General features: G+C 41.1%; 1 protein-coding gene across 5 annotated transcripts in view; it reads left to right on the top strand.

Moving 5' to 3' along the window:
* The window catches only part of LOC108708803 (teneurin-4), an 878,105-nt gene that overhangs the window by 637,592 nt on the left and 213,402 nt on the right, over nucleotides 1–27,111 (top strand). For 4 of the 5 annotated variants that reach the window (XM_041582864.1, XM_041582866.1, XM_041582867.1 and 1 more), the window contains one exon: nucleotides 5,702–5,935. The exons of the other annotated variant lie outside the window; for it this stretch is intronic. In XM_041582864.1, coding sequence (XP_041438798.1) covers nucleotides 5,702–5,935 — 234 coding nt within the window. The remainder of the gene's footprint in view (nucleotides 1–5,701; nucleotides 5,936–27,111) is intronic. 5 annotated transcript variants of the gene reach the window in all.

A 27,111-nucleotide genomic window follows, 5' to 3' on the forward strand; every position in this document is an offset into this window, starting at 1 on the left:
AATATTCCCTTAAAGGAACAGTAACATCAAAAAATTAATTTGTTTTAAAGTAAAACAAATATAATGTACTTTTGCCCTGCACTGGTAAAACTGGTGTGTTTGCTTCAGAAACACTACTGTAGTTTATATAAACAAATTGCTGTGTAGCCGTGGGGGCAGCCATTCAATCACAGGATACACAGTAGATAACAGATAAGTACTACTATAGTTTATATAAACAAGCTGCTGTGTAGCCATGGGGGCAGCCATTCAAGCACAGGATACACAGTAGATAACAGATAAGTACTACTATAGTTTATATAAACAAGCTGCTGTGTAGCCATGGAGACAGCCATTCAAGCACAGGATACACAGTAGATAACAGATAAGTACTACTATAGTTTATATAAACAAGCTGCTGTGTAGCCATGGGGGCAGCCATTCAAGCACAGGATACACAGATAACAGATAAGTACTACTATAGTTTATATAAACAAGCTGCTGTGTAGCCGTGGGGGCAGCCATTCAATCACAGGATACACAGTAGATAACAGATAAGTACTACTATAGTTTATATAAACAAGCTGCTGTGTAGCCATGGGGGCAGCCATTCAAGCACAGGATACACAGTAGATAACAGATAAGTACTACTATAGTTTATATAAACAAGCTGCTGTGTAGCCATGGGGACAGCCATTCAAGCGCAGGATACACAGTAGATAACAGATAAGTACTACTATAGTTTATATAAACAAGCTGCTGTGTAGCCATGGGGGCAGCCATTCAAGCACAGGATACACAGTAGATAACAGATAAGTACTACTATAGTTTATATAAACAAGCTGCTGTGTAGCCATGGGGGCAGCCATTCAAGCACAGGATACACAGTAGATAACAGATAAGTACTGCTATAGTTTATATAAACAAGCTGCTGTGTAGCCATGGGGGCAGCCATTCAAGCACATGATACACAGTAGATAACAGATAAGTACTACTATAGTTTATATAAACAAGCTGCTGTGTAGCCATGGGGGCAGCCATTCAAGCACAGGATACACAGTAGATAACAGATAAGTACTACTATAGTTTATATAAACAAGCTGCTGTGTAGCCATGGGGGCAGCCATTCAAGCACAGGATACACAGTAGATAACAGATAAGTACTACTATAGTTTATATAAATAAGCTGCTGTGTAGCTATGGGGGCAGTAATTCAAAGGACAAAAGGCTCAGGTTACACAGCAGATAGCAGATAAACTCTGTAGTACATAATGTTATCTGTTATCCATTAGTTAGCCTGTGCCATATAACCTTTTTTCAATTTCCACCATGGCTACTCAGCAGTTTGTTTATATGAACTATAGTAGTGTTTCTGAAGCAAATAGATCAGTTTTACTAGGGCAGGGCAACACTACATGATATTTTCATTACTTTAAAACACTTAAATTTTTTGGTGGTACTGTTCCTTTAACCCTATCCATGCCATGGAGCTGCCTGCCCAGTGTATGGCAATGAACCTGGTACATTAATTCTCTGCTTTTTCAATTCAGTTTTTTATTTTATTTTTAGAGATGAGAAGTTGATCATCGAAAAAAGTTCACATGTTTTGCTTTTATAGTGATAAAGTATTCTACACGTGAAATAAACGCGTTTAATCAAATCAGGAGATTAACATGGTTTTTTATAATGTTGACTATAAATCTCCATTTAAGGAGGGTCGGACTGGCCTACCTGGGGAACGGAAAAAATCCTGGTGGGCCCCAGCTTGTCTGTCCAATACCCACTGCGGAAAAGGAGGGGGTTCAGTCAGGCCCGGACTGGCAATCTGTGGGTTCTGGCAAATGCCAGAGGGACTCCCAGTTAGGGTTGCCATCTGGCCGGTATTTTACTGGCCTGGCCGGTAAAAATGATGGTTGATCTCAATGTTATTAATAGGGAGAATATATTGGAAGGCCGGTATTTTTTTTTCAGAAAAGATGTCAACCCTACTCCCAGTACAGACCTGGGTTCAGTTGTTTTTAAAGGAGGCTGCACTTTATAAAGAGGCAATGAACTGATTAAAAGAATATTTCAGCAAAATAATATAAAATAATACAAAATAATACAAAATATAAAATAATACAAAATATAAAATAATATAAAATAATACAAAATATAAAATAATATAAAATAATACAAAATATAAAATAATACAAAATAATATAAAATAATACAAAATATAAAATAATACAAAATAATACAAAATAATACAAAATAATACAAAATAATACAAAATAATACAAAATATAAAATAATACAAAATATAAAATAATACAAAATACAAAATAATACAAAATATAAAATAATACAAAATACAAAATAATACAAAATATAAAATAATACAAAATATAAAATAATACACACTCTGCATTCCAAGTGGTGAAACAACACAGAGAGAATGTGATTTCTCTCCCGGAAGCCCTTGTACAGGCAGATACAATAGAGAAGAAAGAGTCAGTTAATCAGTGGGGACCGGTCCACATTTTTGGAATCAGGATGGAATTTCTCCAGATCCTAAAAATGTCTGACCTGTAATTAGTCCCTGGTTTTTGTTTGTGTCGATTTTGTATACTTAAAAATCAGTGAAATGATACAAAATAAATCAAAAATGTAATTAACGGGGTCGTTCACCTTTAAGTTAGCTTTTACTTTGTTACAGAATGGCCAATTATAAGCAACTTTTCAATTGGTCTTAATTTTTTATAGTTTTTTAATTAAGTGCCTTCTTCTACTGCCTCTTTCCAGTTTTCAAATGGGGGTCACTGACCCCGTCTAAAAAAAAACGAATGCTCTTTACAGTTACAAATATATTATAATAATTCCTACTTTTTTTACTATTCAGGCCTCTCCTATTCATTTTCCAGTCTCTTATTCAAATCAACGCATGGTTGCTAGGGGAATTTGGACCCTAGCAACCAGATAGCTAAAATTACAAACTGGAGAGCTGCTGAATACAAAGCAAAATAACGCAAAAACCACAAATAATTAAAAAATGAAATCAATTGCATCACTCTATACATCATACTAAAAGTGAATTTAAAGGTGCACACACACTGACTTGTACACTTTCCCTGTGTATAAACAAAGCTGTATACGCCGGCCCATTCGGTAACAACTGTTGCAAAATAACGTGTTTGATCTGACTGCACCCCCCCCCCCCCGAAAAAGTCAATTGATTAATGACCCCCCAGCAACTCCTCCTACTGGGGGAGGGGCACAGCTGTCAATCACTGTAAGTATTAGGCTGAGTGAGTGGCTTAATGGGAGTCCAGCTGTGCTTTATTCACTCCCAAAAGGGAAAAGTTTGGGCAAAAGAGAATAAAAAAATGCCACCCTGTCGGCTTCACGGTGTAAATAATTCAGCAAAGACGAGGAAGAGAGGGGCATAAAAGGGAGAGGAAGGGGCTATATTTTATATCACTCTCTATAAATGATACATGAGGAGGAGCTGGGAATAGTGTGGGGAGGTCTATGCAAATGTATCCGTGTGATTTATTCCCATTTATTCTAATGACTCAACGGGCAGCAATCTGGGATGATTGGGCGGCAGAACAAAGGGCCCTATATTGGTATGTGACAGTCAGAGATACCGGGGCTAAATTTGGAATAAAGGGAAACCCAGTCTAATCAGCCAACCTCAAAGGAAATACTGTGTGCGTGGCTACTTTGAAATCACTGCAGCCTTCTTTCATATAATAATAATAATGTCTCTTTTTGTTGGGATCCCTGTGCCTGTAGTAGAGCTTCCTTTTTGGCTAAGTTTGCATTGGACTAGAGCAGGGGTCCCCAACCAGTAGCTCGTGAGTAACATGTTGCTCCCCAACCCCTTGGATGTTGCTCCCAGTGGCCTCAAAGCAGGTGATTATTTTTGTATTCCAGGCTTAGAGGCAAGTTTTGGTTGTATAAAAACCAGGTGAACTGCCAAATCAAGCCTCAATGTAGATTGACAATCCACATAAGGGCCACCAAATGGCCAATCACAGCCCTTATTTGGCACCCAGGAACATTTTTCATGCTAGAGTTGTTCACCAACTCCTTTTACTTCTGAATGTTGCTCACGGGTTCTAAAGGTTGGGGACCCCTAGACTAGAGTAATGATGTGTCTTTATTTCAAAAGTCCTAGAATTCCTTCACAGCCTGCAGCTAAAACTACAAGTCCCAGAATTCCTTCACAGCCTGCAGCTAAAACTACAAGTCCCAGGATTCCTTCACAGCCTGCAGCTACAACTACAAGTCCCAGAATGCCTCGATGCACCTGCAAGTGTGAGAAGCCTTTAGCTGTAATCGCATCCAGGGACTTGTAGTTGAGCTATAATGACCGGTCAAATTCTGTGCATTAAATAGAAGGAAGGGATCAGTCCAATATGTCCTTTTATCGTGTCCCTCGGGGGCCCTGTGCCTTTTTCAAGTGCTTGAGCTGATCATCCCGTGTGTGTTACAATTCAATGTTGTGACTCAGTACATGACTGTGTGTAACATGATCATTTGTAGCAATAACTGAACTGTACCGGCTCCTTGTCTCTGTCTGTTTCCTCTCTCTGCCACAGGGGGCGCCACTGGTTTTACTTGTCATTACTTTTACCTGTAATTGAACTACAAATCCCATCAATCTCTGCTGCAGGGAATGTTAAGCAACACGTCATTAGCCAAAGGTTGCCATCCAGATTTTTGTGACATTCTACACTCTTGCCTTGCTGATACTGAACTACAGTTCCCAGAATGCTCAGCAAGACAAGAGTCTGCTCATTTAGCAGCCAGCTGAACTACAAACTCCAGCACCCTCACCTCTCCAACATGTCATTGTGCAATCTGGAGAGATGAATTCTAGAATTCAGCCACTGGCTGGCAGGGGATGTTGGGAGGTGTAGTCCAGCAACACTCCTTGCCTGCCACTGGCTGCGGGAGATACAGTTGAACCGTAGCAGAGACCACTAGTCCAGTGTTGCCTCCTCTCTTCTGTATTCTTAACCTCTTCTCTGCCCTACAGACATGCCTCCCTGCAGGCAGCATATAAGAGGTTAATGCAGGAGAGGGTAGCAGTGTGCTGGGCAGGTGACAGCACCATATATAGATATATATATATATATATATATATATATATATATAGTACAAGTGAGCAGTATATATGTATATAGATAGATATATAAGTGATCAGTATAGATAGATATATATATATATATATATATATATATATATATATATATATATACAGTATAAGTGAGCAGTGTATATATATATATATATATATATATATATATATATATATATATATATAGATAGATAGATATACATTATAAATGAGCAATATATATATGTGAGCATTATATAGATAGATAGATATATACAGTATAAGTGAGCAGTGTATATATATATATATATATATATATATATCTATATCTATATATATATATATATATATATATATATATATATAGATAGATATACATTATAAATGAGCAATATATATATATATATATATATAATATATATATGTGAGCATTATATAGATAGATATATACAGTATAAATGAGCAGTGTATATATGTACAGTATATAAGTATAAGTGAGCAGTATATAGATAGATATATACAGTATAAGTGTCCCCCCTGTGGCTCAGATGTGTGGTCCCATGTCCGTGTGCTCTCAGTGTCAGTCTGATTTGTGTGTATGTTTGTGCTTCACAGGTCCTCCCTTACATTGTTCATCTGCTTCATCAAGTCCAATTGAGCAAACCCCTTCCCCTCCCCCTAGCCCCGGAGCCAATGGTTGCCAGAGGAGGCTACTAGTCAGCTCTGTGGCCCCCCCAGCAGCAGCAGCAGCAGCAGAAGAAGCGAACGATTCAGACTCTGAAGGAGACTTTGTCCCTAATTCCTTCTTAGTTAAAAGTGATTCTGCAAACCTGGCTGTCCCTGCCAACGGTGAGTCTCTTCTTCTTCTTCTTCTTCTTCTTCTTCTTCTTCTTCTTCTTCTTCTTCTTCTTCCTCTTCCTCTTCGCTTTGCTACAGTCACACATTGATTGTTGTGTAGGGCTGGGGCCCCGGGTGCATCACGTCTCGCAGAGAAGTAGCGCAGGGTAAGTGATACCTGTAACCGGCTAACACAATGCATGTTTTCTACACAGCTTAGTCTCAAGAGCTTGCACTTTATATCCTAATAAATCCATACAGGTATCACTTGCCCCTCTGCTTTGCTCTGATGCCCAATTGCCCGTGTGTTGTACAATGTGCAGTTTGTCTCTTTATTCCATTTGCTCCCGACTCGCCGTTACATGAAACTTCCCAACGTGCCGCTGTGTCTACAAATCTGCTTGATGGGTCGGACCTTGGGTTGTCACCTTTTCTGCAAAAAAATACCGTCCTTCGATGTTCTTAAAGTTTTTTCATATTAATAACATTGGCATCAAACATCATTTTTACTGGCCATGCCGATAAAATACCAGCCAGGTGGCAACCCTAGTCGGAGCTGCCATTGGCTACCACTGAAACGTTTGTCTCCCTAATGTTGTTTGTTGATTCTCTGTTACCTATGTGTTCTATGTGTATCCCCCTGACTGGTGTAGACTTGGGGTGTCCCATGTTTATACCCTGACTGGTGTAGACTTGGGGTGTCTCATATATATCCTCTGACTGATGTAGACTTGGGGTGTCCCATGTTTATACCGTGACTGGTGTAAACTTGGGGTGTCTCATATATATCCTCTGACTGGTGTAGACTTGGGGTGTCTGATGTTTATACCCTGATTGGTGTAGACTTGGGGTGTCTCATATATATCCTCTGACTGGTGTAGACTTGGGGTGTCTGATGTTTATACCCTGATTGGTGTAGACTTGGGGTGTCTGATGTTTATACCCTGATTGATGTAGATCTGCGGTTGATGTAGACGTGGTGTGTCTCATATATATGCCCTGACTGATGTAGACTTGGGGTGTCTCATGTTTATACCCTGACTGGTGTAGACTTGGGGTGTCTCATATATATCCTCTGACTGATGTTGACTTGGGGTGTCTCATATATATCCCCTGACTGGTGTAGACTTGGGGTGTCTGATGTTTATACCCTGACTGGTCTAGACTTGGGGTGTCTCATTCTTGTAACCTGACTGGTGTAGACTTGGGGTGTCTCATATATATCCTCTGACTGGTGTAGACTTGGGGTGTCCCATGTTTATACCCTGACTGGTCTAGACTTGGGGTGTCTCATATATATCCTCTGACTGGTGTAGACTTGGGGTGTCCCATGTTTATACCCTGACTGGTCTAGACTTGGGGTGTCTCATGCATTTCAAATCTGCTAACTGTTGCATTGTGCTTATATAAAGGTATCTGATTGGCTGTGGTTGAACTACAACTCATGCTGAGCCATAACTGTAGCTGTATTTATACAGTAAATGCTAATGCATATATAGTGGTGGGAAGACATTGTGTGTATATATATATATATGTATATATATATATATATATATATATATATATATATATATATAATGTTTTGAGAGTATATTGACATGCCTAAGGACTTCTTAAAAAGACACTAAATTTTAACTGTATCTCTGCACAATATTATGACTACCCATTGTTCATATATCACATTTTAATGTTTAATGTATATGAATATATGCATCTCAATGTTTTGTTTATATATTTATATGTATATGTATGTTTTTCTATATTTCTATATGTCTGTCTATGTCTCACACTCTGCCTATGTTTGTCTATCTCTATTTAAAGCTATATATATATATATATAGATAAAGCTTCCCCTTTGTAGCCCTGTTTCTCTAGTTGGCCTGCAACTCCCATGATCCCCTGCCAGATGCAGGGAGTTGCAGGGTGGTCCTTGTTTATTACACACAAAGGCACATTATTCAGTGTTCATCATTTTTGGGGGACTTTATGAATCAAATTCTGGTTCTATTGTTGGTTTCCCTCCCTCGCTCCAAAGGGAAATGAAATTAAAAGGATAATAAAACGTCACCGTGAAGTCGGCAAAGTTTGGGAGGTTGAAGCGCTGAAATGTCACCGGTTATTTATACGTCTGTGTCGGCGCAGGTTCATATGAGTGAGGCCCGAGGAGAGACTAATTGGAGATTAGAATGAGCCTGTAAATGCTAAAGGATCTTAAATAGGAAATTATTAACATTTCAAGCGTCGGCTGATATTTCTGCAGAGTGAGATGTTTGTCTTCCTCTTGGGTTGAGGGGTCGGGGGGCTGAGCTCTTATTTCTATTAAATCTGATTTAACTGAAGGGTTTTTAAAATATATTTTTTTGGGGGGGGGTTCAGATCATGAAAGATGTCAGGGAAAGGGTTTCACCTTTGTACAGAACTGTCTGTGGAGGTGGCAGGGCCTGAGTGTGAATTGAATTGGTGCAGCCTCATTATTGATGTGAACTTGTCTAATGTAAAGGGCAAGTAAACTAAAAGGTTGGTGACTTTGGTCATTTGGGTGTTTAACAGTGTGACACCTCCCAAGTACTTCTCAACATAAACTAAAGGGCTGCCGATTGAGTTACAATGATATTGAGCAATACTTTTAGATAATAAGCTCTTTTTTTAGCATTATTTAAGTACCTATTGATAATAATAATAATAATTGTCATGTTTCCACACTCCCTTCCCAGAGACTATTATCCACTGTTACTATAGGCACCATCTCTCCCTACTATACCTGCTATCCCACAGTCACACTCCCTTCCCAGAGACTATTATCCACTGTTACTATAGACACATCTCTCCCTACTATACCTGCTATCCCACAGTCACACTCCCTTCCCAGAGACTATTATCCACTGTTACTATAGGCACCATCTCTCCCTACTATACCTGTTATCCCACAGTCACACTCCCTTCCCAGAGACTATTATCCACTGTTACTATAGACACCATCTCTCCCTACTATACCTGCTATCCCACAGTCACACTCCCTTCCCAGAGACTATTATCCACTGTTACTATAGGCACCATCTCTCCCTACTATACCTGCTATCCCACAGTCACACTCCCTTCCCAGAGACTATTATCCACTGTTACTATAGGCACCATCTCTCCCTACTATACCTGCTATCCCACAGTCACACTCCCTTCCCAGAGACTATTATCCACTGTTACTATAGACACATCTCTCCCTACTATACCTGCTATCCCACAGTCACACTCCCTTCCCAGAGACTATTATCCACTGTTACTATAGACACATCTCTCCCTACTATACCTGCTATCCCACAGTCACACTCCCTTCCCAGAGACTATTATCCACTGTTACTATAGTCACCATCTCTCCCTACTATACCTGCTATCCCACAGTCACACTCCCTTCCCAGAGACTATTATCCACTGTTACTATAGGCACCATCTCTCCCTACTATACCTGCTATCCCACAGTCACACTCCCTTCCCAGAGACTATTATCCACTGTTACTATAGACACCATCTCTCCCTACTATACCTGCTATCCCACAGTCACACTCCCTTCCCAGAGACTATTATCCCACTGTTACTATAGACACCATCTCTCCCTACTATACCTGTTATCCCACAGTCACACTCCCTTCCCAGAGACTATTATCCACTGTTACTATAGGCACCATCTCTCCCTACTATACCTGCTATCCCACAGTCACACTCCCTTCCCAGAGACTATTATCCACTGTTACTATAGGCACCATCTCTCCCTACTATACCTGCTATCCCACAGTCACACTCCCTTCCCAGAGACTATTATCCACTGTTACTATAGACACATCTCTCCCTACTATACCTGCTATCCCACAGTCACACTCCCTTCCCAGAGACTATTATCCACTGTTACTATAGGCACCATCTCTCCCTACTATACCTGCTATCCCACAGTCACACTCCCTTCCCAGAGACTATTATCCACTGTTACTATAGACACATCTCTCCCTACTATACCTGCTATCCCACAGTCACACTCCCTTCCCAGAGACTATTATCCACTGTTACTATAGGCACCATCTCTCTCTACTATACCTGCTATCCCACAGTCACACTCCCTTCCCAGAGACTATTATCCACTGTTACTATAGACACCATCTCTCCCTACTATACCTGCTATCCCACAGTCACACTCCCTTCCCAGAGACTATTATCCCACTGTTACTATAGACACCATCTCTCCCTACTATACCTGCTATCCCACAGTCACACTCCCTTCCCAGAGATTATTATCCCACTGTTACTATAGACACCATCTCTCCCTACTATACCTGCTATCCCACAGTCACACTCCCTTCCCAGAGACTATTATCCCACTGTTACTATAGACACCATCTCTCCCTACTATACCTGCTATCCCACAGCCACACTCCCTTCCCAGAGACTATTATCCACTGTTACTATAGGCACCATCTCTCCCTACTATAGCTGCTATCCCACAGTCACACTCCCTTCCCAGAGACTATTATCCACTGTTACTATAGACACCATCTCTCCCTACTATACCTGCTATCCCACAGTCACACTCCCTTCCCAGAGACTATTATCCACTGTTACTATAGACACCATCTCTCCCTACTATACCTGCTATCCCACAGTCACACTCCCTTCCCAGAGACTATTATCCACTGTTACTATAGGCACATCTCTCCCTACTATACCTGCTATCCCACAGTCACACTCCCTTCCCAGAGGGAGATTTTCTGCACTGGTAAGCAAATAGTTAAAATCAAATTACACAGGCTTTAAAGAGGAATGTATTTCACACAGTACAGACAAAGGTAGACCATAGAGTCTATAATTATCCTTTATAAGAGAGTGAGAGAGAGTTCTACACATCCCTGCTTGTTGTGGGCTAAACAACACTAATGTGGGCCGGTGACTACCTCCCCTGACTGTGCCCAGAGAAAGCTGAACTCATGCAAATCAGACCCAGCAGGGATTGTATAGGAGCAGCCAGTGGGATTCACTTGTGCCGGGAAGAATTCGTGTGCATTGAAAGCCCATTCACTCGGCCCATTCACTGGGTGCCAATGGCATGCAACCTTTTAACCCCTTCCTCCCTGGAGGCAGTGGTGCATCTGAGCAGTGGGAGGTGACAGAATTAGAAGCCTGTGTTCCACAAAGGGTTACAGAGTTTATCCCTGAGCTTCTAAGGTGAACTTTTCAGTGTCAGTCTCAGGATATAACAAATAATCTTCCTTTCCCTGTATAAATAATGCTAATTCCAGCCCCTCCTCTTATAGACGAGCCGAGTCCACATTTGTTTTCTTTAACAGTCCAGCAAATGTTCTCGTTTATTTCACCTCGTTTGCCAAGTTGCTTTTGTTTTTATTAAGTGAACTTGGAGCAAACACCATAAAAAAGGGACCCCCGTCCATTCGGCCATTCATTCGTCGCGTCATTTGTTCTCTATTTCGCTTTTTATTAAAGCTCCGAGCGCTCGCGGTTTTGCTTGTTAAAGCGACATGTTCAGCCACAAACTTCCCTTGTTACTCGGTGACCTCCCAGGCTTCATATTGTACAAAATCTTCGCTCTGTTGTGGCCTTAATTGTCACTTTATAGTACATTATCTTGTTCAGCTCTCCCTAGTATGCGATTAAAAGTTGTAACAATTGTGCCGGGTCTAGTAACCCATAGCAACCAATCCGTTTGTTTTGCTTTCACTCTACAGCTTGCTGATTGGCTGATTGAGGTTATTAGGGAATACGTTGCAACTTTTAATACAGTACCCCTCCAAGCCAGGGTCAGGGGGGGCTGCTGGGACACCGGTTAAACAAAGTGGCCAATCAGTTTGATTTGGGTGGCCACCACCAACCCAGACCCCCTCCCTAGCTGGAAACCCTGGGTACAGCCAGGAAAAGAATGAGGTACACGTGGGAGGGGGGTTGCAGCTGGGGTTGGGGTCAGGGGCAGAGGAGAGGTGGTTGGGGGCCCAGGGATGGGTGTGCGGACCCTTGAGAAGTCAACCTTGGTTTGCCCCAGTCTGATGCTGCTCTGAGCAGTGGCAAAAGCCCTATTTGCCCCATGAAGACCCAGAGCAGAGCCTCAACCAACTCCACTTCATTTAAATGCAGGGGGCAGTCACTGTAGAACATGAGTGGGGGGAGTAGGGTGTAGCTCTGCCCCAAATGAGCCCCCTTTGTCTGCAGACAGGTGGTCTGTCCCCCCCCTATACACTACTTGGTACAATCACAGCAGCAGCACCTTTAGTTGCCAGTGACTATGAAATAACAGGTATATGAGGGGGGATTGCCATAAACCATGTGATCATGATGAGCTCTATCTGCTCAATGAAGTACAAACACTGACAAGAGATTCTGACATTATTTTTATAATATAGATTTATTTCTAAATGACACTGCAAATAATTCACTGTACAATATAAAATGTCATTCCTGAAGCAGCAAGTGTATTTAGTTGTAATATTGGTGTGTAGGTGCATCTCAGCTCATTTTGCCTGGTCATGTGATTTCAGAAAGAGCCAGCACTTTAGGATGGAACTGCTTTCTGGCAGGCTGTTGTTTCTCCTACTCAATGTAACTGAATGTGTCTCAGTGGGACCTGGATTTTACTATTGAGTGTTGTTCTTAGATCTACCAGGCAGCTGTTATCTTGTGTTAGGGAGCTGCTATCTGGTTACCTTCCCATTGTTCGTTTGTTTGGCTGCTGGGGGGGGAAGGGAGGGGGTGATATCAGTCCAACTTGCAGTACAGCAGTAAAGAGTGACTGAAGTTTATCAGAACACAAGTCACATGAATGGGGGCAGCTGGGAAACTGACAATATGTCTAGCCCCATGTCAGATTTCAAAATTAAATGTAAAAAAATCTGTTTGTTCTTATGAAACATGGATTTCAGTGCAGAATTCTGCTGGAGCAGCACTATTAACTGATGTGTTTTGAAAACAAAAACATTTTTTCCCATGACAGTATCCCTTTAAACACAGTAATTAACATTAAAAAGCCCGGAGAACATTTAATTTGCTTGCGGCACTATAGGAATAATCACCGCATCTCCATTCAGGCCTCGCAGTGGGAACTGATAGTGTAACACACCTCCCAACATTTTGGAAATAAAAAGAGGGACAATAAAGTTGTCGCGTGTAGTGCTGCAAATTTTTTTGACCACGCAAATTTTTTGTGGCCACACCCCCTAATTACCATGTTCATTTTACATAATTTGGCAGGTTATGAAAGTCTGAACATATTTCTGTGTTATTACAGTTTTGCTAATGAAGGTAATTTGTCCTTTAAGCTGTGAGTTTAACTTCTCCCAAGGGACCTGTTATCTTATATTGTTACAATGACTTATTTGCTTATCTAGAAATTGTTACAAAGGTATCATATCTGCTGCTGCGGCTGTTCTGGGCTCTCAATTAAGTTAGAAACATTGTTTCTTTTTCTGGCTGTTCAGTGCAGAGAAAACGGGACTTTCCAGTACAAACGGGTTGAGCTGTCAAAAGAGGGACTGTCCCTCTAAAAACGGGACAGTTGGGAGGTATGACTGAATAAGTCACAAGTTCAGCAACAACATGGTGCACTGGGCCTGGGTGCCTCAGTGTTTACTGTCATTGCAATTGAAGGTATCTGTCTGCCACTGCTGGTTCTGACTCTAGAAAGAATGTAGAAGGAGGCAGTTGATTAAGAGTAGAACTGGATTGTGTATTTATATATTTGTATTGTTTTACAATAGATTTGTGTTGTTCCGTCAGTGGGGATTGTGTGCCGCCGGCTGTACATTCCATGGGATTTATTGGCCGCTGATCAATGGCAGTAAATTGATATATCCTTAAAGGTCAATGTGATTTAAAGACTCAATGTGCCTGTTCAGCAGCAGCATCAGTCAGTGGCGGCCCTCCTGTCCATACTCTTTATTGATACCCAAGGTCTCAGGCTCTCTCATTCCCCCAGGGGTGCAGCTATTTGTGTAAATAGGGGCCGGTTGGTGATAAATACGTCCCACTCGGAGACACAGAGTCTGGTCTTTGGGTGCAGCATGAATTTGGCAGGTCAATAATGGAAAGTGCAGGTTAAATGTGACCCTCACTGACCTAGTCAGGTGCCGCCATCTCCAGTGTGAAACAAAAGGAAAAGAGAGTCGACCTTAGCGAGGGCTCCTGATTTACAGTATTGGGCCGGAATTTACATAATCCACAGGTTTAAGCAGGAACCGCAATAAGTCTCTCTCTCTTGCTTTATACCCCCGGCTCTTCAACCCTCTTACAATGGATTAAGTTGCCTTGTGCATTGAGAATGAACCCATGTGTCGCACGGAACACGTGCGAATGTCGTATTTACTAAAGGCTCGCCATCTCGGGACATTGTACCCCAATTTGCAAAATCTTGATTCAAAATGTTTTCCATGAGAGATTTTCTTGTATTGCCTGTTTATGGGAAAACTCAATAGGTGACAGAATTCTCCTGCGGGAAAATGTATTATAACATAATAGTAGTAGTATAGAAGTAGTATAGTAGTAGTATAGTCGTAGTATAGTAGTAGTATAGTAGTATTATAGTAGTAGTATAGTAGAAGTATAGTAGTAGTATAGTAGTATTATAGTAGTAGTAGTAGTAGTAGTAGTAGTATAGTAGTAGTATAGTAGTAGTATCTATAGGGTAAAAATCTCAGTTTTCAGCCCTGTTTCGCTGAAAAATGTGCAAAACGGCGAAACGTATTGGAGTCAACAGGTGTCAATTTTTTTTTTATGTGCGACAATTTTTCTCTCTCCGAATACATTAAAGTCAATGGGCATTTTTTCTTATCGTGACTTTTTTGTCCGAATACATTAAAGTCAATGGGTGTTTTTTCTTATGGCCACTTTTTCATCCAAATGCATTAAAGTCAATGGGAGTTTTTTCTTATGGCAACTTTTTTATCCTAATACATTAAAGTCAATTGGTGTTTTTCTTATTGTGACTTTTTTTTCCTAATGCATTAAAGTCAATGGGTGTTTTTTATTGTGGCGACTTTTTTGTTCTAATGCATTAAAGTCAATGGCCATTTTTTCTTATGGCGACTTTTTTACCCTAATACATTAAAGTCAACAGGAGTTTTTTCTTATGGCGACTTTTTTGTACTAATGCATTAAAATCAATGGCCGTTTTTTCTTATGGCGACTTTTTTGTCCATTAGAATAAATATAAGGAGGATGTAACATAAGGAGAATGTTAGGGGTTCTGGGAGTTGCAAGTTGGACCCCCCCCCCCGTGGTTAATTAAACATGTCCCAAAGAAGATCATAAATTCTAACAAATTTTTGTTGATTCAAGATATTTCTGAATCTGCAAAAATTGCAGAAAATTCCTTGCCCTGGGAATTGCAGTCAGATTTAGTGCACTCTGATTTCCATGGTGACAAATACCAGATATTCACGGCTGATTTCAGATGCCGGTGTTGCACCCAAACTTTCCTAAATTCCTTCTCAACCACTGTCGTAAATCAGCCAACAATTCCCATTTGAGTTGCGGATCTCTGGCCAATTTGTTGTTGAGGAGATTTTGTTGCCTTTAGAATTAAATCTGGGTTTTAGGGATTTGAATTGATTGATCCTTTCTAAGTAACTGGAAGCATAATAATGTATAATGTATGGAACCTGTTATCCAGAATGCTTGGGGCCTGGAGTTTTCCGGATAAGGGATCTTTGCGTAATTTGGATCTTCATACATTTATCAAAGGTCGTATTTCGACATGTGAGTTTTAAAAAACTCCTCTAAACTCCGATAAATCCTAAATTCGACCAATCTAAATTTATTTTAAAAAAAATAGAATTTTTTCAACTCGGATGAAAGTAATCGACCCGAAATTTTGCATTCAAATTTTCAATTCGACTCTTGACAAATCTGCCCCTTAGTCTACTAGAAAATCATGTAAACATGAAAATAACCCAATAGGCAGTTTTGCTTTCAATAAGGATTAATTATATCTTATTTAGAATCAAATACAGGTATAGGATCTGTTATCCAGAAAGCTCTGAATTAAGGAAAGGCCGTCTCACATAGACTCCATTTTATGCAAATAATCCAGATTTTTCAAAATAATTTCCTTTTTCTGTGTAATAATAAAACAGTCGCTTGTACTTGATCCCAACTAAGATACAATTAATCCTTATTGGGTTTATTTACTGTTTACATAATTTTCTAGTAGACTTACGGTATGAAGATCCAAATAACAGAAATATTCGTTATCCAAAAAGCCCCAGGTTCCAAGCTTTCTGGATAACAGGTCCCATGTACAAACTACTATTTTATTATCACAGAGAAAAAGCAAATCATTTTTAAAAATGCAAATTATTTGGATAAAACGGAGTCTATGGGAGACAGCATTCCCTTAATTCAGAGCTTTCTGGATAACGGGTTTCCATATAACAGATCCCATACCGGTATGTACTGAGAATAGCCAGAGACTCCGTTGCACAGATGCTTAGAAAAATAAAACACAAATGAATTAAACACACAGCACTTGCGTTAAGCACATCTATAGGGAATATAAAAGAATTGTGCCTTTTCCTATATTAAAATATGAAGTTAAATAAGGTTCTATCACAAGATTAAACATATGCCTTAATGACTATTTCAAAGTGATAGAAGATTGAAGTAAACCCCATTTGTAATGAAGGTGTAATTTCCCCTTTAACCTGAGTGAAGCTGTTGATTCTCCCCTGCCATTCTTTCCTATATTTAGCCGACGTTGTGCGCTGGCACCTACTTATAATTAACTTGGAAGCTTTTCCTTAGGAAAATGCTCAGTAGAAAGAAAATTATTCTCTTGTTTATAAAAACTGAGACCCAAATCTTTCTCTACTGAAGCCCTGGCACCTTCTACTCATAGTACAGTAACCAATCAAATCATGGGAACGGAAATGGCTTCTTCACATTAGGATTGTCATATTCATGGAAATGCTATAGACAAGGATCCATTCATCTTTGTCCAATTTGGTCATGTAGTTACATTGCTGCTCACCAGTTTGTACTGAGTATCCACTGTTACTATAGGCACCATCTCTCCCTACTATACCTGCTATCCCACAGTCACACTCCCTTCCCAGAGACTATTATCCACTGTTACTATAGGCACCATCTCTCCCTACTATACCTGCTATCCCACAGTCAGACTCCCTTCCCACAGACTATTATCCACTGTTACTATAGACACATCTCTCCCTACTATACCTGCTATCCCACAGTCACACTCCCTTCCCAGAGACTATTATCCACTGTTACTATAGACACCATCTCTCCCTACTATACCTGCTATCCCACAGTCACACTCCCTTCCCAGAGACTATTATCCACTGTTACTATAGGCACCATCTCTCCCTACTATACCTGCTATCCCACAGTCACACTCCCTTCCCAGAGACTATTATCCCACTGTTACTATAGGCACCATCTCTCCCTACTATACCTGCTATCCCACAGTCACACTCCCTTCCCAGAGACTATTATCCACTGTTACTATAGACACCATCTCTCCCTACTATACCTGCTATCCCACAGTCACACTCCCTTCCCAGAGACTATTATCCACTGTTACTATAGACACCATCTCTCCCTACTATACCTGCTATCCCACAGTCACACTCCCTTCCCAGAGACTATTATCCACTGTTACTATAGACACCATCTCTCCCTACTATACCTGCTATCCCACAGTCACACTCCCTTCCCAGAGACTATTATCCACTGTTACTATAGACACCATCTCTCCCTACTATACCTGCTATCCCACAGTCACACTCCCTTCCCAGAGACTATTATCCACTGTTACTATAGACACCATCTCTCCCTACTATACCTGTTATCCCACAGTCACACTCCCTTCCCAGAGATTATTATCCACTGTTACTATAGGCACCATCTCTCCCTACTATACCTGCTATCCCACAGTCACACTCCCTTCCCAGAGACTATTATCCACTGTTACTATAGGCACCATCTCTCCCTACTATACCTGCTATCCCACAGTCACACTCCCTTCCCAGAGACTATTATCCTACTGTTACTATAGACACATCTCTCCCTACTATACCTGCTATCCCACAGTCACACTCCCTTCCCAGAGATTATTATCCACTGTTACTATAGACACCATCTCTCCCTACTATACCTGCTATCCCACAGTCACACTCCCTTCCCAGAGACTATTATCCACTGTTACTATAGGCACCATCTCTCCCTACTATACCTGCTATCCCACAGTCACACTCCCTTCCCAGAGACTATTATCCCACTGTTACTATAGACACCATCTTTCCCTACTATACCTGCTATCCCACAGTCACACTCCCTTCCCAGAGACTATTATCCACTGTTACTATAGACACCATCTCTCCCTACTATACCTGCTATCCCACAGTCACACTCCCTTCCCAGAGACTATTATCCCACTGTTACTATAGACACCATCTTTCCCTACTATACCTGCTATCCCACAGTCACACTCCCTTCCCAGAGACTATTACCCACTGTTACTATAGGACACCATCTCTCCCTACTATACCTGCTATCCCACAGTCACACTCCCTTCCCAGAGACTATTATCCACTGTTACTATAGGCACCATCTCTCCCTACTATACCTGCTATCCCACAGTCACACTCCCTTCCCAGAGACTATTATCCACTGTTACTATAGACACCATCTCTCCCTACTATACCTGCTATCCCACAGTCACACTCCCTTCCCAGAGACTATTATCCTACTGTTACTATAGACACATCTCTCCCTACTATACCTGCTATCCCACAGTCACACTCCCTTCCCAGAGACTATTATCCACTGTTACTATAGACACCATCTCTCCCTACTATACCTGCTATCCCACAGTCACACTCCCTTCCCAGGAGACTATTATCCCACTGTTACTATAGACACCATCTTTCCCTACTATACCTGCTATCCCACAGTCACACTCCCTTCCCAGAGACTATTATCCACTGTTACTATAGACACCATCTCTCCCTACTATACCTGCTATCCCACAGTCACACTCCCTTCCCAGAGACTATTATCCCACTGTTACTATAGACACCATCTTTCCCTACTATACCTGCTATCCCACAGTCACACTCCCTTCCCAGAGACTATTATCCACTGTTACTATAGGCACCATCTCTCCCTACTATACCTGCTATCCCACAGTCACACTCCCTTCCCAGAGACTATTATCCCACTGTTACTATAGGCACCATCTCTCCCTACTATACCTGCTATCCCACAGTCACACTCCCTTCCCAGAGACTATTATCCACTGTTACTATAGACACCATCTCTCCCTACTATACCTGCTATCCCACAGTCACACTCCCTTCCCAGAGACTATTTATCCACTGTTACTATAGACACCATCTCTCCCTACTATACCTGCTATCCCACAGTCACACTCCCTTCCCAGAGACTATTATCCACTGTTACTATAGGCACCATCTCTCCCTACTATACCTGCTATCCCACAGTCACACTCCCTTCCCAGAGACTATTATCCACTGTTACTATAGACACCATCTCTCCCTACTATACCTGTTATCCCACAGTCACACTCCCTTCCCAGAGACTATTATCCACTGTTACTATAGACACCATCTCTCCCTACTATACCTGCTATCCCACAGTCACCACTCCCTTCCCAGAGACTATTATCCCACTGTTACTATAGACACCATCTTTCCCTACTATACCTGCTATCCCACAGTCACACTCCCTTCCCAGAGACTATTATCCACTGTTACTATAGGCACCATCTCTCCCTACTATACCTGCTATCCCACAGTCACACTCCCTTCCCAGAGACTATTATCCCACTGTTACTATAGGCACCATCTCTCCCTACTATACCTGCTATCCCACAGTCACACTCCCTTCCCAGAGACTATTATCCACTGTTACTATAGGCACCATCTCTCCCTACTATACCTGCTATCCCACAGTCACACTCCCTTCCCAGAGACTATTATCCCACTGTTACTATAGACACCATCTCTCCCTACTATACCTGCTATCCCACAGTCACACTCCCTTCCCAGAGACTATTATCCACTGTTACTATAGGCACCATCTCTCCCCTACTATACCTGCTATCCCACAGTCACACTCCCTTCCCAGAGACTATTATCCACTGTTACTATAGACACCATCTCTCCCTACTATACCTGTTATCCCACAGTCACACTCCCTTCCCAGAGACTATTATCCACTGTTACTATAGACACATCTCTCCCTACTATACCTGCTATCCCACAGTCACACTCCCTTCCCAGAGACTATTATCCACTGTTACTATAGACACATCTCTCCCTACTATACCTGCTATCCCACAGTCACACTCCCTTCCCAGAGACTATTATCCACTGTTACTATAGGCACCATCTCTCCCTACTATACCTGCTATCCCACAGTCACACTCCCTTCCCAGAGACTATTATCCACTGTTACTATAGGCACCATCTCTCCCTACTATACCTGCTATCCCACAGTCACACTCCCTTCCCAGAGACTATTATCCACTGTTACTATAGACACATCTCTCCCTACTATACCTGCTATCCCACAGTCACACTCCCTTCCCAGAGACTATTATCCCAATATCATAATTTTAAGGCCTCCCAACATGGAACTGTTTAAGTGGGAACTCATTTCTGCCATTTGTAGAACTACAACACTCAAACTTCAACTCCCAACATGAGTAGTTAGAGAGCAGCTGAGTAGGAAGAGGTTACATATCTAAACTGTAGAAAAGACAGGGTCACATACAGGAATGTAATAGAAGTGCCCCAGTCATATTTAGGATTCCTTTCTCAGTCTGTATTAGTTACGGCAGATAACCGTATTTATAACCTGTGCGCTTGGCATTTATTGTTTAAAGGCAGATCATCTTGGGCCACTGTTGGCTGAACTTTCTGTTGCCTTTAATTCTGTGTTTGGAGAATTTTATCGAAAAGTATTTTAACCCCCTCAAAAAAATATTTTCTTTTTCTTGAGTGAAGTTGAGCAGAGCGTGTGGGTGGGAGCTGCCATATTATTACAGACAGTCCAGTACCAGGTATAGAGTATTGTGTGGGCTAAAGTCTTGTATTTGGGCTCAGTCACATTTTCGGTGATGGATTCTGTATTCGGGGTGAAGCTGAACCGTAGCCGAACTGTAATTATCATATACATATATAAACAAAAATCCAAAAATATTGTATCAGCTTTACAAAAGGTACAGGTATGGAATCCGTTGTCCGGATACCCATAATCCAGAAAGCTCCAAATTACAGAAAGGCCGTCTGCCATAGACTTCATTTTATCCAAAATGTTAAAAAAAAAAATCCTTTTTCTGTGTAATAATAAAACAGTCGCTTGTACTTGATCCCAACTAAGATATAATTAATCCTTATTGGAGGCAAAACCAGCCTATTGGGTTTATTTAATGTTTATATGATTTTCTAGTAGAGTTAAGGTATGAAGACCCAAATTATGGAAAGATCCCTTATCCAGAAAACCCTGTGCTGTGGCCCCAAGAGTCTCAGTACGGACCCTGCTAATAAGCCACAGGCAATGTGATACTTTGAATCTGTTTCAAATGCCATTACTTATCAGTAGCCTGTGCAGATCAAAGCCTTATATAAGAATGAGATATGACGACTGAATCATTTATAAAGGTTTTATTTTACATCCCCGATATTATCTGTAAGATCTGCCATCAGCAGCCGTAACCCTAACTGCGCGACGAGATAAAAATCACCATCCGGCAAACATGAGCTCATGCTGCTGCCTATAATAAGCTCTCACCGGCCTCAGAATAATTCATTGACAGCACAAACAAATATCTGCATTGTAATATTCATACAGCACTATAGAGTAGTACTGAGCCTCAGCCGGCAGTTTAACAACACAGGGTCGATACAGATTCTTATTCATCTATAGTTACTGTATTCTTTCAGCCATTAGTATAGGTTTTACTTCCCCTTTCTATTGTTCTTCAGTTAAAGGGAGTCTTATAATATAAAATAATGTACCCCCTACTGTAAATGATAAGGATATTAGAAGTCACTGAGGGGTTGTTCTGTGACCATATAAAGACACAAGGCTGCAGGCTGAGTTATACAGGGAACTCTGAGTATCACTCATGTATTATAAGGGATAATGTACCCCCTACTGTAAATGATAAGGATATTAGAAGTCACTGAGGGGTTGTTCTGTGACCATATAAAGGCACAAGGCTGCAGGCTGAGTTATACAGGGAACTCTGAGTATCACTCATGTATTATAAGGGATAATGTACCCCCTACTGTAAATGATAAGGATATTAGAAGTCACTGAGGGGTTGTTCTGTGACCATATAAAGGCACAAGGCTGCAGGCTGAGTTATACAGGGAACTCTGAGTATCACTCATGTATTATAAGGGATAATGTACCCCCTACTGTAAATGATAAGGATATTAGAAGTCACTGAGGGGTTGTTCTGTGACCATATAAAGGCACAAGGCTGCAGGCTGAGTTATACAGGGAACTCTGAGTATCACTCATGTATTATAAGGGATAATGTACCCCCTACTGTAAATGATAAGGATATTAGACGTCACTGAGGGGTTGTTCTGTGACCATATAAAGGCACAAGGCTGCAGGTTGAGTTATACAGGGAACTCTGAGTATCACTCATGTATTATAAGGGATAATGTACCCCCTACTGTAAATGATAAGGATATTAGAAGTCACTGAGGGGTTGTTCTGTGACCATATAAAGGCACAAGGCTGCAGGCTGAGTTATACAGGGAACTCTGAGTATCACTCATGTATTATAAGGGATAATGTACCCCCTACTGTAAATGATAAGGATATTAGAAGTCACTGAGGGGTTGTTCTGTGACCATATAAAGGCACAAGGCTGCAGGCTGAGTTATACAGGGAACTCTGAGTATCACTCATGTATTATAAGGGATAATGTACCCCCTACTGTAAATGATAAGGATATTAGAAGTCACTGAGGGGTTGTTCTGTGACCATATAAAGGCACAAGGCTGCAGGCTGAGTTATACAGGGAACTCTGAGTATCACTCATGTATTATAAGGGATAATGTACCCCCTACTGTAAATGATAAGGATATTAGAAGTCACTGAGGGGTTGTTCTGTGACCATATAAAGGCACAAGGCTGCAGGCTGAGTTATACAGGGAACTCTGACTATCACTCATGTATTATAAGGGATAATGTACCCCCTACTGTAAATGATAAGGATATTAGAAGTCACTGAGGGGTTGTTCTGTGACCATATAAAGGCACAAGGCTGCAGGCTGAGTTATACAGGGAACTCTGAGTATCACTCATGTATTATAAGGGATAATGTACCCCCTACTGTAAATGATAAGGATATTTTCATTTATTTAGGATACCAAGTTAGGTGTCCTTAGAATAAAGTTGCAATTAATGAGGACATGTGACATCTCTCAGTGTTTATTTATACAAGTGGGAGCTGACAAATTAATTTGCTTTCTCAATGGAAGGAAAGAACAAAACGGCTCCACGGAAGTTTTAAAACTGCTCAGTGAGAACTAATTAGAGGTGAATAAAAATGATACCCGTCCAAAAAAGGGAATGACATAGAGTTGCATGTACAGTATAGATATATATATCCAGATATAAATTCCTGTACATATGAGATTGGGGTTGGGGTATTTGTTATCTGACGGATTAACATGATTTATCCCCCCTATTTCTTTAAAGTAAGATCGAAGCCCTGGGAAGGAAGTGACAGTTGCTGATCAGCAGGAGAGCGGTTATTTATAAATGTCATTGCCACTGAAAGAAGTACAGGTATGGGATCTGTTATCCAGAATGCTCAGGACCTGGAGGTTTCTGGATAACAGATCATTCTGTAATTTGGATCTTCATACCTTAAGTCTACTAGAAAAATCTTTATAAACATTAAATAAACCCAATAGGCTGGTTTTGCCTCCAATAAGGATTAATTATATCTTAGTTGGGATCAAGTACAAGCGACTGTTTTATTATTACACAGAAAAAGGAAATTATTTATTAAACTATAGTTTATTCGATTATAATAGAGTCTATGGGAGACGGCCTTTCCGTAATTCGGAGCTGTCTGGATAATGGGTTTCCTGATAATGGATCCTATACCTGTATCTATCTGGCCATTTTCATACCTCCCAACTGACCGTTTTTCGTGGGACAGTCACGATTTTGACAGCTCAACCGATTGTCATTGAAATGTCCCGACTTGCTCCTTGATCTCCTCCACTGAACAGCCACAAAAAGATACAAAGTTTCTAAAGCGTAATTGGCTTTTGGCAGAGACCAGAATACGTGGCAGCTGCATTTAGATACATTTGTTACAATTCGAGATAAGCAATTGTAACAATATAAGATCAGCAGGTCTCTTGGGGAAACTGTAACTTGCAGCTTAAAGGGCAATTCACCTTAATTAGCAAAACTGTAATAACACATAAAAATTACAGAAATGCGTTCAAACTTTCATAACCTGCAAAATTAACATGGTAATTAGGGGGTGTGGCCACAAAATGGGCATGGCCAAAACATTTTGTCCCTCTTTTTTATTTCCAAAATGTTAGGAGGTAGGAATTTTATGGTTGTGAGTTGTGATTAGCCGACCTGGAGAACTGCCTTGTGCTGCATTATTAGAACAGAAAGGGACAGACAGACAATTGCAATTCCAGGTACAAATAATTATTATTTCCAGTGTTGAGGTATAATAAACCTAGAAAAAATGTAGCTTTTTTTATCCAGAAATGTTAGTTTTCACAAAAAAATCAACTCAAAAATTCTTGTGGAAAACACAACTCAAACAGGGTCGGACTGGGCCGGCGGGACACCGGGAAAAAGCCCGGTGGTCCCTGGCTCTTTTGGGCCCCGGCGGCCCAGTCCCTCTCCCTGCGCTTCCTCCTTAGGACGGTGTTAGTGCAACGCACAGTGCGGGGAAAGGTAGTTTCCCGGCACATTGGACTTTGTGGCTGGGGGGCCTGAGAGATGGTGTGGAAGGCCCCTGAGGCTGCGGCCCAGTAGGCCCTGGGCCCCCAGTCCAATTCTGAACTGGAACCTTAAACAGATCCTGTCATCGGAAAACATGTTTTTTTTCAAAATGAACCAGTTAATAGTGCTACTCCAGCAGAATTCTGCGCTGAAATCCATTTCTCAAAAGAGCAAACAGATTTTTTTATATTCAATTTTGAAATCTGACATGGGGTTAGACATTTTGTCAATTTCTCAGCTGCCCCTGGTCATGTGACTTGTGCCTGCACTTTAGGAGAGAAATGCTTTCTGGCAGGCTGCTGTTTTTCCTTCTCAATGTAACTGAATGTGTCTCAGTGGGACCTGGATTTTACTATTGAGTGTTGTTCTTAGATCTACCAGGCAGCTGTTATCTTGTGTTAGGGAGCTGTTATCTGGTTACCTTCCCATTGTTCTGTTGTCAGGCTGCTGGGGGGGTGATATCACTCCAACTTGCAGTACAGCAGTAAAGAGTGACTGAAGTTTATCAGAGCACAAGTCACATGACCAGGGGCAACTGGGAAATTGACAAAATGTCTAGCCCCATGTCAGATTTCAAAATTGAACATAAAAAAAATCTGTTTGCTCTTTTGAGAAATGGATTTCAGTGCAGAATTCTGCTGGAGCAGCACTATTAACTGATGTGTTTTGAAAAAAAAATTATTTTTGCCATGACAGTATCCCTTTAATAAATGATTCCCTAAAAGTTAATTTGACGAAGCCCTTTAGTGCCACAAATGATTTGCCCCTTGAGTTTGTTTGGGTGACGGGAGCAGTTTACACGGGGCAGATATTTACTATATAATGAATAAAGGGTTCCCGGGGGGTTAATTCACAGTTTATAGAAAAAGAAGTGACTGGTGGGGCCCCTGATTAAATGCCCGGGGGGGGGGTGACAGAGGTGCAAAGAGCCCAGTGTTTTATTTATTAAATTCCACTGGAAGTTCAGGAATAACCCCCCCCCCCCAGTTCTAGTGAGAGCGGCCGAGTCTCAGATGGGGGAACAACTGGAACAGATTAAGAGCATTAAAAATTGGTTAAACTGCGGCAGAAACAAGAACCCCCCCCCCCCCCACCCATCTCTGTGTCTAAAATTACTTAATGCGACAAATGAGCCCCAGACATTCAGCTCTGCGTCTGTTTCCTAATGATCTGATCTGGCCCAAAGGCTCCTACACTTCATTATGGGACCTGTTTTCAGGAATCCCATAATCCAGAAAGCTACGATTTATAAACAATGCAATTTTCCATATGTTCCTTAATAACATAATTCTTTTATATTCTTTTTTTTTCTATCTGTAACAATAAGGCTTTTTACTAAGCTGCAATTTATATCCCATACCTGTACCCCCTGTTACATAGACTAGAATTAGGAGTCACTTTATAATATACGGATACGACACTCCAGAACTCCCTGTATAACTCAGCCTGCAGCCTTGTGCCTTTATATGGTCACAGAACAACCCCTCAGTGACTTCTAATATCCTTATCATTTACAGTAGGGGGTACATTATCCCTTATAATACATGAGTGATACTCAGAGTTCCCTGTATAACTCAGCCTGCAGCCTTGTGCCTTTATATGGTCACAGAACAACCCCTCAGTGACTTCTAATATCCTTATCATTTACAGTAGGGGGTACATTATCTCTTATAATACATGAGTGATACTCAGAGTTCCCTGTATAACTCAGCCTGCAGCCTTGTGTCTTTATATGGTCACAGAACAACCCCTCAGTGACTTCTAATATCCTTATCATTTACAGTAGGGGGTACATTATCCCTTATAATACATGAGTGATACTCAGAGTTCCCTGTATAACTCAGCCTGCAGCCTTGTGCCGTTATATGGTCACAGAACAACCCCTCAGTGACTTCTAATATCCTTATCATTTACAGTAGGGGGTACATTATCCCTTATAATACATGAGTGATACTCAGAGTTCCCTGTATAACTCAGCCTGCAGCCTTGTGCCTTTATATGGTCACAGAACAACCCCTCAGTGACTTCTAATATCCTTATCATTTACAGTAGGGGGTACATTATCCCTTATAATACATGAGTGATACTCAGAGTTCCCTGTATAACTCAGCCTGCAGCCTTGTGCCTTTATATGGTCACAGAACAACCCCTCAGTG

This window comes from Xenopus laevis, chromosome 2L (genome assembly GCF_017654675.1).
Source record: "Xenopus laevis strain J_2021 chromosome 2L, Xenopus_laevis_v10.1, whole genome shotgun sequence".
NCBI classification, from domain to species: Eukaryota; Metazoa; Chordata; class Amphibia; order Anura; family Pipidae; genus Xenopus; species Xenopus laevis.